This window comes from Aethina tumida, chromosome 1, assembly GCF_024364675.1.
Source record: "Aethina tumida isolate Nest 87 chromosome 1, icAetTumi1.1, whole genome shotgun sequence".
In the NCBI taxonomy this organism is placed as follows: Eukaryota; Metazoa; Arthropoda; class Insecta; order Coleoptera; family Nitidulidae; genus Aethina; species Aethina tumida.
The window spans coordinates 65,618,214-65,632,070 of record NC_065435.1 but is presented as its reverse complement, the minus strand read 5'-3'; the positions used below and the strand labels follow the sequence as shown (position 1 = coordinate 65,632,070).

Here is a 13,857-nt window from a genome sequence, read left to right as displayed (position 1 = left end):
AGTTATTTTTCAGCTATCAATAATTACATTGCAACCTTAGAGAAACAAGACCTTAATTTTCTCAATTCACATACAAGACATTTGAATTTAGCTAACAATAAAATAAAGAATATGGACAATTTTGTTTTTGGAAACAGAACAATAAGTATTTTAAATTTGACAAACAACGAAATTAGAAATGTTATGGGGATATTTAGTCGCACGGAAGTTTGGCAATTGTATATAGAGGGGAACAATATTACTGATGAACTAGAGCTTTTCTGTGATGTGCATGCTCCCATATATGGTACGTTACAGAATAAATTTAACCCGGACCTTTGTAGGGTGTCAACTTCGGTGTGGTATTTTTATATGCTGGTTGCATTTTTCATCGTTGCTATTTCAGTTTTATCTATAACAAAATACGTGTACGTTAAAGGTAATTAAAATAAATAATTGCATACAAAATTAATATTAATTATATATATACACAGATGACTAGATCCACTTAGGTGATGACGCAAAACTATTAGATAGAAGTGTAGCGTTTATTAGAGAGTATCTTTGTGACATTTATTTAAATTAAAAAAATTATTAATTATTAAAATATATTAAACGTTTATTTTTTGCAAGATATTTCAATTTCTGGATTCTTAAATGTGAATAAAAACAAACAAAAAATTGAAAACAAATTTACAGAGTATGAGTTTATTTCAAAAAATTATATTCATGACTTAAGGAAAGAACAGTAATTTATAAAAAAATAATGGTTCTGCTTATGTTAAATGTTTTACACAACACAAAACTAAACAAAAATTGTTATACTAACAGTGAAACATGCTGACAATTTTGCGGTGGGTTGTTTTGATTCTTGTGGTGGAGTCTCCCTTTAACTGATTTATGTACAGGGTTTCTTAATAAAGGTGTTTTAACATAAAAACGATCTCAAACAAATCCAAAATTGTGACGGATTGGTTTCTCATGTACGTCCCAGACATCATCCCTATGGAAAACATGGAGGATCACGTTTATAACCAATTTCGACATAAAAATTTCAATGAACTCATCAGAATTTAAGCTTGACGGAATGTAGACTTGTCGTATGTTTGGAAAATGGTCGAATCTACACCACAGGGATGGGCCAACATTATAAAACAAAAAGGGTATTATACAAAGTGTTAATGTTAAATTAAATAACACAGATTAATCATTAAATATCCTTTCAAAATTAAAATTGTTTTATTTATGTCCAGCTCAATTCAGAAAAATATATGTAACATTTTATAAAATAAGAATAAAGTAAATGTATAGTAAATAAAGTATATGTATAGTAAATGTTCACATTAAATAAAAGCTCATATTCAGATATCGAAAGTTTAACGATTGTTAATAATTAATAATTATTTAATTTTTTAGACACTTCAATGCTATTTTCATTACTTTCTTTGATTTCCTATTCAACCGATTAGTGCACCAAATTTTCAGATTGACATATCTTTTGTCGCCAATCAGATAAAAACTTTTAAAACAAAATTTTTAAATTATTATAATTTATACTGGAAATTAAACATGAACTGCACAGACTATAAGCCATACAAATCAGTTTCAATAGTAATTTGAATATGTTTAAGTTTAAATTAATCATTTCAACTATTTTTATTGTATTCAAATGATTTATTATTTGCAATGCATTATAAAAAATGTATAAAATTTCCACATAACAAAGTAATTAATCTTGAAAATGAGTTGCCGCTTAATATCAACGGGTATTATTGTTAGGTAGGTGTCGAAACGATAAATTCATTTTCGAATCGGTAACTACCTATAATGAGTGATATATGGAAATTTCACGTAATTGATTCTCAGTAACGTGCAACGATAAAATCTCAAATGGAAAGTGTATATGTGTGCCAATTATCAAATTACCCCTGAAACGTTGTTATTAGTGGCCGTTGCTATGCATTTTATATGAAATGGTATCAATTAATTAAATGTATTTTGAAATAAAGTAAAAACAATTTTTGTATGACATAATATTGATAATTCTGAAATTCTTAAAAATGTCCAAAAAGTAAATTATTTATGTTCTTTGTGTAAATTTTACTGTTTTCATGATGTACGATATAATATAATACAATATTTCATATTATATTAATATATTAAACACTTTAATGAATGAAAATGTTCAAAAAATAAATATAATAAATTCTATGCGTGATATAAAAATTATTTTCTGTATCACATCCTTTGATAATGATTCATTATAATGTATAATAATACATAATTACAGTGCTATAACCTGAATATTACTATATTTTTTCAGATCCTTGCTTGTATATTCTACGGTTTGCTGCTAACCTAGAATTTGGTGCTAAAACGCAGCAGGTGGCGAACACAGCCCTCCGGCTTGTGCAGAGAATGAAGCGGGATTCCATCCACTCTGGTAGAAGACCTTCCGGTTTGTGTGGTGCAGGTCAGTGGAAAGTTCAATCCACGCCGCGTTTGAATCACCTTTATTTGACGAACATAAACATATAAATATAAAAGAACAAATTCTGTTTACAAGTTCAGGTTTTTCAATGTCACTTCTTTTATGTTGCAACCTCGCTGCGTATTATAATTTCCTTTTAAATGGTTCTGATTGTTGCTATTATCTAAACTTAATTTCATTTCTGGCAATCAGATTAATTTAATGTCACAAAACGTACTTTGAACTTTTCTTCATATCTCATTTATAGTTATATTTCTTCATTTATTGAATTACTGTTGCGTATTGTAAAATGAAATAAGAAAAATCCGAGTACCCTCCCTACTTGTTTTTATAATTGCACGTGCATATCCACAGCTCTGCTAATCGCCGCCCGTCTCCATGAATTCAGCCGAACAGCCCTGGATATCGTCAAGATCGTGAAGGTTCATGAGTCTACCATACGGAAGAGGTAAAGGTTTTATTTAATTGTTTCTTTTGGAAGGACACAAACAAGAAACATTTAATACATACATATATGTATTTACGTGACGTTTACATCTATTGCCATACCCAACAGAATACTCAAATTGCTTTAACATATAACCGATAATTTGGTCCCAAACTAGACTTAACATAATTGAATTAATTAAAATTTTAAGTTTTTAATAGCAAAATATGTAATTTGATTTATAATTTATAGCACAATTACTTCAAGTGGATGTTTGTGTACAGAAATCTAAATTCAGAAGCCGTTTTTATATTGAAAATTTGTCAGAACGTTCTAGTAAGGATTGCACAATAAATCAAATTTATTTCTAGATTGATAGAATTTGGGGATACGCCAAGTAGCGCCCTGACACTAGACGAATTCATGACCGTCGATCTCGAAGAAGAACAGGATCCCCCATCATTCAAGGCCGCCCGTAAAAAGGACAAGGAACTGCTACAAAAGGTAAAATATTTCGATAATATTTTTATTCCGAATTTACGTTTATGTGTGCATGTGTGTTCTTTTATTTTTTTTTTTTTGTATAAATAATAATTTAGTAGAGTTGTTAAAGTACGTCTTTACAATGGACAATAATAAACATCGAGCTTGGCTTATTGTCCATTTGTGACAATATAAATATTTTAATAAATGGCGCAGTTTTAAATAGGAATTTTTCTGTTTTACAGCTTATGGAAGAAGAGGCGGACAGTATCAGCGAGTTACAAAAACAAATAGAGAATCAATTAGAAGATGGAAGGAGAAAGAGTCGCACTAAATGTAAGCATCCATCTATAGCGATCAGAAAATAATTACTTAACTGTTATTACTAAGAGATAGGTTGTTTAAAAGTAGTACTATCTCTTTCCTGGTTTGATCACAGAAATCCGGCCTACACCACTCCTTACTCTTCCCAGTCGAATAATTCCTCTTTCTTTTCAGACATCCCTACTAAAACTGTAACAATCTGTATGTTCAAGTTTACTACTGGTAATTTAATTGTTATAATATTCATTTATCTGGAGTATCATGTTTTTAATTTACGTATAATATTTTTAGACTCGTATACATCGTCCGATCAAGAAAGTCAAGAAACTGATCGGTTCATACATGAGTCAACAATGGGCACTATAGAAAAGATCATGCAGGATCAGTCAATTCAAAAGACGGACGGGTTGCTCCCACAAAAAGGATTAGGTAAGCTTTGCTGGCGAAAATCTGATACATATCAAAGAAAAGTCTTAAGCTGTAATAGCGAGGGAAGCATTTTGACATAAGACAGAGACCGATGATGATTGCGAAGAAAAAGTCATCTGGCACATCAAACATACATGTATATGTTACAATGATTTGGTTCTAATGTTTTTTTGTTAAGCGATTTTAGACTGTAATTTTTGTCTTTTGTAACAGTTTTATTTATAAATAACTAATGCTCTCTTTAGCCATAAGTCTGATAATTCCTCCTTTAATTTTTTGGAAAATAACCATAGTTTATGGTTGGTTTCATTGATTTTATTTTGGGCTAATGGGATCCTGAAGTTATATTGATTACTGTGTCTATGAATTTGTTATTCAAAAATTAACTCAAAATAGTTTTATTTTTAATAATATGAATTGTTACAGGTCCAAACATCGAAAGCATGGGACTGGTTGCCTCCCTGGATGATACATCCAATGCAACAGCTGCGGCTCCTTCTTTGGAAATGAGTCTCACATTCGATGACCTCGACGATGCTGAACTCGATACTTACATCATGTCAGAACACGAGTTCCAGTGTAAGAAAGGGTTGTGGCACAAGCGTAATGCTGATTATCTAGAAGCTCAAAAATGTAAGATACTCAAAAAATTGTTATTATTATAAAAATTTATTATTTTTTATTACCAATTTGTGAGAAAATATTATTTTGAAAATTAATTATTGATAATATTTAACAACATCGTTGAATTTTATTTTACAGTGAAGGCAGAAAAGCTCAAAAAAGAACGGGAGGAAGGCAAACCGGAAAAGAAACGAAAACGAAACCCCAGAAAGAAAGCAATGGGTCCTGCCAATTCGGCTGGCGAAGCAATCGAAAAAATCATACAAGAGAAAAAGATATCATCCAAAATTAACTACGACGTTTTAAAGAGCCTTAATTCAAGCACTAAAAATGAACCGGAAGTAGAAGAAGAAGAAGCTGCTCCAACAACTACAGAATCAATTAAAAGGTTAGTTACAAAGATGTGTTAAGAAAGTACGATGTTTTTGCTAAATATCTTATAACGATATAATTATAATTAATTTTATTATCAGGCGTCGCATTTCTTCGGTATCAAACTATTTAGAGCAAAGTCACTTAGAGAAGAAAAGAAAGAATGCGCCGAAAACAAAAGATGTTGGTATGCCAATTATGGAAACGAATAAAGAAGAAGAAAATGCTAAGAATATTACTCAGTCAGCAGCAAACTGTAAGTAATTTTATAAAAGACATATACACATCTAATATTCCTATTTTAGTATCGGAAGAAGAACTGGATGAAGATTTTGAAGAAGAAACTACTCAGGATGAATCCGTTGATATGATGGGTGTACGTGAAATGTTGCAAATACACCGCGAAAATGAAGGTGGAGACAATATGGAATATGGCTATAGTTATGAAGAAGATTACATATAATTTTTAATATAAGTATTATCTTTCTATCTAAAAATATATTGCATTTGTTGCAATTGAGGTTTTAACTAGGTCTTATAATTATTTATTACTTTATACAATATGTAAATATATATATTAATATATAATATTCATGTCAGTTAAATTTTGTATTTGTTTGACGAAAATAAAACTTGCCACTTATTTTTTGTTTTGTAAATAAATATCTTTTTATCCTTTTCCATACACATGTTATTGTAATTTATATCCCAATTACATGTGTAATATTAATGAGATATTAATTAAAAATCGAATTGTTTATAAGTCCCTCGAATAAATGCTAATTATTAAATCTATTTTTATGTGTGCTCCTTATATAAGATGTCTAATACTTAAGACACCATTATTACACCATCTGAAAGTTAGTTATATTGGAAAAGCACAATTTTGTCACTTTCAATTGTAGTTACCAAAAATCTAAGGACAGAAGTACAAAGTAGTTGTAATGGACATAACGATTATGTTATATAAACTAACTAGTATTTACAATAATTACATTAATTATATACTAATAATTGTGGGTAGTTGGTGTTTGACCTCGATCATTAGACTGTCTGGTGTACCAGAAATCAATCAGTCTACGAGGAGTATGATGGTAACTCGTAACCTAATTTCTGACCCACTAACTTGAGGTTTTATGATGTCCAAGTTTTATTTGTAATATTCTTCAGCAGAAAGGTATTGTGGTTTTTAATAGGTTCCCTTCAGTATACAAGGTGCATACATGATTTTTTTAAATAATTCTCGTGATCTTAATACGGGTATCATGATGTAGATCATGGTATCTGGAGGCGATGCATGAACATCTAAATATTTCGCTTATGTTTTTATAGGAGACAACTATAAATATACGTTGTTCGACATATTCTGAGAAATATACAGAATGATTCATTTAATCTGAAATTTGCAAATATCTTACATGGTAAATAACTTAGTGCTAAAATTAGTCTCGCTCACCTCTTTGTGTAACTGAGGTGGTGTTTATTTTGATTGAAAATTATCCAAACACTATTCTGGGACAATCTGGAATCACGAGATATTACAGGTGTATAGGATTACCAGTCAATATACCAAACATAACGATTTGATTATCTTCTCTAGTAATTGTTGCACTACTAGTATATTTTTTTCTTTTTTTGTTAAAAGGGTTGTAAGTTGTTTTATAGTATGGTAAAATGAAGCACGTGAACGAATTCTATCCGGAAAACGGGCGTATTTACTGACAACATTGTCAAGGTCATTGCGTGCAAAAAAACACCTAGATATAATTGATTTATTCCATTTTTTTAGAAATATTTAAACCTATTACTGAATAATAATTGATTAAAAAATCTTAAAGCATAAATTGTTAGAAACTAATATCTCATCCCACATGAACTGAATCTGACGTCTTTGGTCATAAAGAGTCCGTGGAGGGCGCTGTAAATTAAGCTTCACCCCATTATATCTCATACAAGTGTGGAAAGGTCTGAAGATCTGGGTGGCCAAAACGGACGGCATTATCTTGCTGAGTTCGAGATCTATTCTTATGTGGGGAAGAAAACAAGTTTCCAAAACATCATCCCCATATGGCTGGAACGTCATATGGCCACTAATGAAAACTGAAAGTGACCTGTTACTATAAGTAATAGCACCCTATACCATTTTACCTATAGTGTTATGAATATGACTCTCCACACATTACTAAACATACATACAGTCACGTTAGCGCCTATGGTTTGCTCGTAGAAATAAGTCCAAAAAAGAACGATAAATCCGTAGGCCAAAAGCCCTTATACGGAGATAAACAGATCGAATACCTTCATCGGCAAAAAATTCATCAGCAATCTTCCGCGTTGAACTCATCCTGTCCCTTAGGGCCAATAATCTAGGACTATAGTTTTGTGGCTCTGGGTCTTCCGGAACCTCTTGCTCTACCTCTTCTACCCTCTTCACTCCATGACTGACAGCATTTCTTGTAACGAAATTTCAGCTTCAGTCAGGCCCACTGTCTTATCTCTATCAAACTCTACCTTGTGTATATTTCAGAACAAATCTAACGCATATTTATAGTTGTGGTCTTTGGAACGTTTAGTGACAGGTAAATAAAAAGCAAAAAAAAAAATGGAACAGAAATTTCTATATCTCAAAAATATTGCGTCGAAACTGGACTTTAAAGTACACAAAACCAGACTTATATGGAATCACCGAGTAATTACGAAAAACGGTGTTTCATTGGAAAAAAATTATTTCAAAATAAAAAGGTGTTTATCCAAATTAATTTTACTACAAAACTCTAGACAAAATCATTAAAACAAATTTCATATAGAACAAATAATAAAAGTTTTTTGTTAATCTAATAAACAGTGTTGCCAGTTACTGCAGCAATGCAAGCACGAATTAAATGTGGTATGCTTTCTATTAAATTATTTACATTCCCCATTCTTCTAAAGCTGCCGGTATAAGTTGTTCTGCGTTGCCTGTAAGAGTTCAATGAGATTAAGATCCGGCGAACAAGAAGGCCACTCTAATTCGGTCACATCTTCGATTTCCAAATAATTTTTGGCAATTCTGCTAGTATGTTGAGGAGCATTATCCTCCATCAATAGGAAAGAACCCCCGGAAGTACTTCTCCAGAGACCTACTGCTTCCTAATGGGAAACAAAACATTACCCTTTCTCCTTTATTTGGGCACCGATCGGGCAGCGCGGAGCGTAGCTTGTCTCCCACGACCTCTTAAAACACAGATCCAACAAACATGTGATTGTAGGCCAATCTGGTTTCATCCGAAAATAACACATTTTGCCAATCTTCAATTATCCAGTTTTCATGCTAAATACTGTCTTCTGTTAAATAATTCTCGACCGAACACCAACACACATGAAGCTTGCGCAAGTTGCGTTTAAAGCTCGGGATGGGATGTTGTGGGATTTTTTTTTGCTGTTTAAGCTAAAAACGGTCCTGGTCTTCTTTGGTGACTCTGGGCCTATTTTTAGCGTTCTTTGCTTCAGAAACCCTGAGTAAGTTTTTGAAACCAAGCCCTGTGTGACTATACCGTTGATGCAATTTCCCTCTGTGACATGCGTTGTTTTGACAGAGCAATATTTCTTTCCTTCTGGACTTCTGATAACTCGGCATAAGGCATTTTAAATAAACTTTGCGAAAATAAGTGAGTTTACTTCGCTACTACTATACATGGGAACGGTGAAATTGACACTACAGGAAGAAATCTTACCACGCCTTTACATTTTTTTATCAAAAAAACATTCATTTTTTATTGATGATTTTTATTCATGAAAAACAATTATTTCTTGTGAAAACTGGGTGATTCTCATATGAGTTTGGTTGTGTACATGTTGAGTATGTTGGCGGTGAAACGAGATCATTATCATCATCATTTTGACGGAACACATCTTAAGATATGTCTCTTCTGGAGACATTATATTTTTTTACAAATAATAAAATCATTGGTTACATAAAAATTTTCTTCAAAAACCTGCGAAATATTCGAAATACTACGAAATTAAAAATATTTAGCTGAAAGAAATTCTTTAGTCAGATTTCGGAGAAGGTAAGAAGGAAAATTATTAATGTAAATGAAGATCGTTTTGTGAGAAGATACAGATTACGGTTAGAACAGTTCGAAATCGAAGTTGATGTACTTTCTAGAAGATTAATGAGGAAAGTTTCTTTGCAGCTACACGATGAGAATAGAATTGACCTACATAATAATTCGTATTCGAATGTGGACATCGCGAAGAACATCTCGTCATTGCGCAACTTTTCATGAAATACACATTGAACGCTATTGAACATTGTTGGCAATAGTATGACTGTAAACATATACCTTAGGGATATTATAAATAGAATAATTCGACCACCAGCAATTGAATTTGAAGAGACATTTATTTTTATAGGTGCTAATGCACGACCATATAGAGAAAGATAAGTACACTAAGTTATAAGGGACGTTTAAACTCATCATTTACCGTTAGCTTTATCAACAGACCTCAATCCTATTGAATTGAGCTGTATCAACCATTCCCAACCGTTTTGAATAAATTAAATAATGTTTTATTGCATTTGAGGTATAATTTGCTTCATGAACAATTGGATAATCTCGTAATATGTACGCCACATCGTTGTGGAATCCCTTTAAAAGCAAGGAAAGGGCGTACAAGATATTAAAGGAAAATTATGAATTTGGAATTTTGTACCAATATTCTGTTGTTTTACTTAAATTATAATAAAAAAATAATTTTTTCTATATAACACAAATTGCATGTTTTTTTAACTTTCAATATCCTTTTTTCTTGAGTTTATTTAGGCATAGTGTTAAAAATATAAAATTAAGAATGACCTTCAATAAAAAAACAACGATATAATATTATAACATAATTTATAATAGTATTAGGCTCTGCAGTACCAATTTTAATTTAATTTAATTAAAACAAGAACAGTAACGTTCAGTTAGTGACCAGGCTTTCACCAATTAAATTAAAAAACTGAGATAAATAAACAGGGGCTCTTCCAACCGTATGCCCCTTATCAATGTGCTCGTTTTCAATTATTATGTGCCACAATAGTCAGGGTTATTAAAAATGTGAATTATCCGCGACTGAAATTTCATTTCAATTAAAGCGTGCTCGACTATGTGCGGTCGTCGAGTTGTTTTAAGCGTATTGCAAACTATCATAATTAGGTAAATACAATTAAAATTTCCAATAACGACTCTCCAAAATACTTGACACTACGGTTTTTGCGGGGAGTAAATGCAGAATCGCGGCTGGTTCGTAGGCTGGGCCGCGGGCTACTAATCACCCTCTTTCCGAATATATTAAAGAACTTTTGTTTGAGTTTTAATTCGAGGACTATACATTTTAATAAACCTTCTCCTGGAGAATTTTAAAATATACAAGATAGCCTATTATATTGCATAATGTTGTATGTGGCTATAATACAAGTAAAACTTTATAAAATCTTGAAATGGAATTATTATAAATTAAATTAATAATTAAATTAACACATCACAACCATCATTATTTTTTTCTTACAATGGGAAATATAAAGGTATAAAGTATTCCTATTTTTACGTAAAAATGTGATTCCTTTCTAATTATCTCAAAATAAAACTTAAAACCAAATTCTAAAAAATAGAAAATTAATAATTATTTAATATTGGGAATTCAAATTTTTGGGATGATTTTGAAAGTGGGATATTTTCGATGGAGTTAAGACATTTATCGCATGCGTATACTCATCAGTAAAAAAAGCTTGTTTCCAAACTTATTCTATCAAATTGACATAGCAAAATTTAGCCGAACTGTACGATAATCCAAAGTGAATGTTGTTCCTCGAGTAGGGTTGTAAAATATATTCTCTAATATATGGCCGAATTAATACTTATTCGATGAAGGTATTCGAATAAGTATTAATTAAAGTTTTCTAAATACCATTATAATATTCTTCTGATTACAAACCATTGTCTTAAAGTTGAAAGTTTCAAAAAACTATCTTGGACGGGAGTTGTAGCGCGATATCGTCCTCTCTTAAAAGACATGTACGAAAAAAGAGTTTATTAAATGTTTTGGTCGATCAATTTAAAAATGTTCTATGGATAGTTATCAATAAAAAATGGAAGTCTATGCACTTACTCTGATAAGGATGCTTTTCTTAGAATCCAAGTACTTCAAGTACCAATTATAGTTGGCCGATTCGAGTAGGGATATTAAAAGAGGAAAAGGGCTTTAATGGAATTAAGATCGATTTTTCTCGGTTTGGTCAGTAGTTTGAGAAATGGTACATTTTTACGAAAATTTATTTTTATTATTTTATTTGAGTTTGCTTTAAATTGACAAGAGTCTTTACCCTATTCTGTTATTCCCTCAATGTTATTACTGAAGTAAGGTTCATTCGTGTTGTAATTTTGCTCCGTCTTTAGATAATCTCTAGATTATAGTCTGTATTAGTATAAACTTCAGGATGGGTCAATCTTGTCGTGGTCCTGGAGCTCAGTATCACTTCACTAGCTAATGTCGTTGGGAAGCTAACGGATCCAACCACAATTCCAATTCCTCCCAAGAAAGATTCTCCGAATCTTTCTCATTGGTTTTGTTCTCCCGATCTCAGTCGACAGGGGGGCGGCACCTTTGCCTGTCTTTCGTCCTCTGAGTTCAGCTCATCTATATATGACCTGCATATGTCTTCTTTTCTTTTCTATCCACAGATGAGTTTCTTTATATATGCTATCTATTGATTATGATTCATCGAAGTCGGTACCATGGAGGTAAAAATCCGACACAATCTCCGATTCCACCAGGTCTTTTGAAGATTTTTCCCCTTCATTTTAAATAAACAAAAAATAGTCTAAAATTTATAAGCATCACTATCGAGGTGCCCTTTAAAATTGTAAATACTTCGTGGAAAATATTAATCAAAAACATTTCTACAGATATACAAATTAATATATACATTTCTACATTATACAAATTAGTTGTAAAAATGTGTACTAATATTCTAATTGAAGAATATGTAAAAATAATATAAGAAAAAATACTGTCAGATAGATCATTAAAACACAAACTTAATATAATTAATTAAATTGATGGTAACAACCTACTAATGTATCTCATCAAATCGCCACATTCCGCAAAATAGCAATTTCAATATTTTATTTGCAAAAAACCTTACAATCAATAACCTTATTTACATCAATTATCTTCCAATATGTTATTATTATATTTTATATGCCGATAATTCTAGGTATGAAGAAACCACTCCAGTTAATAACGCGTGCTTCCGTTAGTAAAATTAAGTTTAAAACATTTTTTCATTAATAATTTTTGTTATACATCGTGGTAGCGGGGAAGTACGTGAGAGAATTCTGTAATTTTCATGCGCTAAAACACATCGCAAACTTTTATATACACAAGGTTGCCAATTGCTCTGTCACAATAAACTCGATTAAAATTAAAGAAAAAAAATTGATGCACATTTCTTATTAAAAAATACGCTATTACCAGATTGCGATTTTGACTGTAGTCTTGCCTTCTGTAAAGAGTTCAGATATGTAGTGAGTAGCCTACTAATTTTGTCTGTGTCTTTTTTAATTTAATTTTCTGAGGTTGGTACACTAATTGTTTATAAGAGGCTAGTTGCTTAGAAGTGCAGTACCCAAAAGCGTTGTTCCTTAATTTTACCTGAAATGTTTACAACTGTGTTTGTAGGCGACTTGAATAGAAATGTTCTCAAACGAGATTTGGAGTTAGTCTTTAAAAAATATGGCAAGATTAATAGTATCATCATAAAAGACCGCTACGCGTTCATTGACTATAATTATCATCGTGATGCCTTAAAGGCAGTTGACGAACTTAATGGAAGCGAAATAATGGGAGTACGAATTAGAGTGGAGATGGCGAAAGGTGTTCTAAGAGAGTTTCGTAGATCAAGTTCTCATCGGGAACGATCTCATTCCAGACGTTCGAGAGGTATCAGAAGTGATTTCAGAGTCTGGGTTCACAATGTATCTCACAGAGTGACTTGCGAGAACCTAAAAGAATATATGGACACTGCTGGTAAAGTTGTTTACATACATATATGCAAAGATGGAGATGCACTTGTGGAATTCGATTCTTTGTCAGATATGTTTAATGCTGTTCATAAATTAGATGATACAAAATTAAAGCATCGTAACATACGACTAAGTGTGGATTGCAGTTATAGAAGATCTACAAGTGATGATATGTAAGAAAATCCGAATATGTGTATATAGAGTAGTTAAATTTCGATTTAAAATTAATATTGTTAAGTTCTTACATGTATTAGTATAATAAATTTTTTTTCAAATAAATATTTAATTGAGTATAACTTTCTTTTTTGCATTATGTCAACAAATACCGTAGTAGTCAAAATCAAGTTTAACATTTATAAAAATATTTATTACTTATTGTGCAATCGCTCAAAGATAACATTCTTTGTTTAATCTTGGCAGTTTATGCTCATTTATCTCATAATTTTAAAAAACCTTTCTCTACTATCATTAGTTTCTATTAAATTTGTAATCTATTTTTGACATCGTCAGGGTATTGCGGTTAATTACACAGAGTAATTTAATAAGACTAGTAATTAGTATATACGAGATGAATGAAAAATTTAGTAACTTTTTACTAGAAATGACTTCACAAACATAAATTTGTCACAATAAAGATATTTGTCCCTCTCAGCTACCAGTCAGGACGCAGAATTTGATTA

At 31.4% G+C, this 13,857-nt stretch overlaps 2 protein-coding genes across 2 annotated transcripts in view; both read left to right on the top strand.

Moving 5' to 3' along the window:
- The window catches only part of LOC109608437 (transcription factor IIIB 90 kDa subunit), a 30,966-nt gene extending 25,194 nt beyond the window's left edge, over window positions 1-5,772 (top strand). Inside the window, exons 4-12 of the mRNA XM_020024865.2 lie at window positions 2,303-2,452; window positions 2,825-2,918; window positions 3,269-3,401; window positions 3,626-3,716; window positions 3,996-4,133; window positions 4,560-4,766; window positions 4,896-5,145; window positions 5,231-5,385; window positions 5,435-5,772. Of these exons, the coding sequence (XP_019880424.2) occupies window positions 2,303-2,452; window positions 2,825-2,918; window positions 3,269-3,401; window positions 3,626-3,716; window positions 3,996-4,133; window positions 4,560-4,766; window positions 4,896-5,145; window positions 5,231-5,385; window positions 5,435-5,592 (1,376 nt within the window). The 3' untranslated portion in view covers window positions 5,593-5,772. The remainder of the gene's footprint in view (window positions 1-2,302; window positions 2,453-2,824; window positions 2,919-3,268; window positions 3,402-3,625; window positions 3,717-3,995; window positions 4,134-4,559; window positions 4,767-4,895; window positions 5,146-5,230; window positions 5,386-5,434) is intronic.
- A 7,039-nt stretch (window positions 5,773-12,811) lies between these two features.
- On the top strand, window positions 12,812-13,354 carry LOC126266511 (serine-arginine protein 55-like). Its single transcript, XM_049970639.1, has one exon. The coding sequence runs from the start codon at window positions 12,812-12,814 to the stop codon at window positions 13,352-13,354; it is 543 nt and encodes a 180-aa protein (XP_049826596.1).
- The last annotated feature ends 503 nt before the right edge of the window (window positions 13,355-13,857 follow it).

What these genes read in the sequence shown, in the direction of transcription:
- LOC126266511 (XM_049970639.1), top strand. Translation starts at nt 12,812, where the DNA reads ATGTTTACAACTGTGTTTGTAGGCGACTTGAATAGAAATGTTCTCAAA.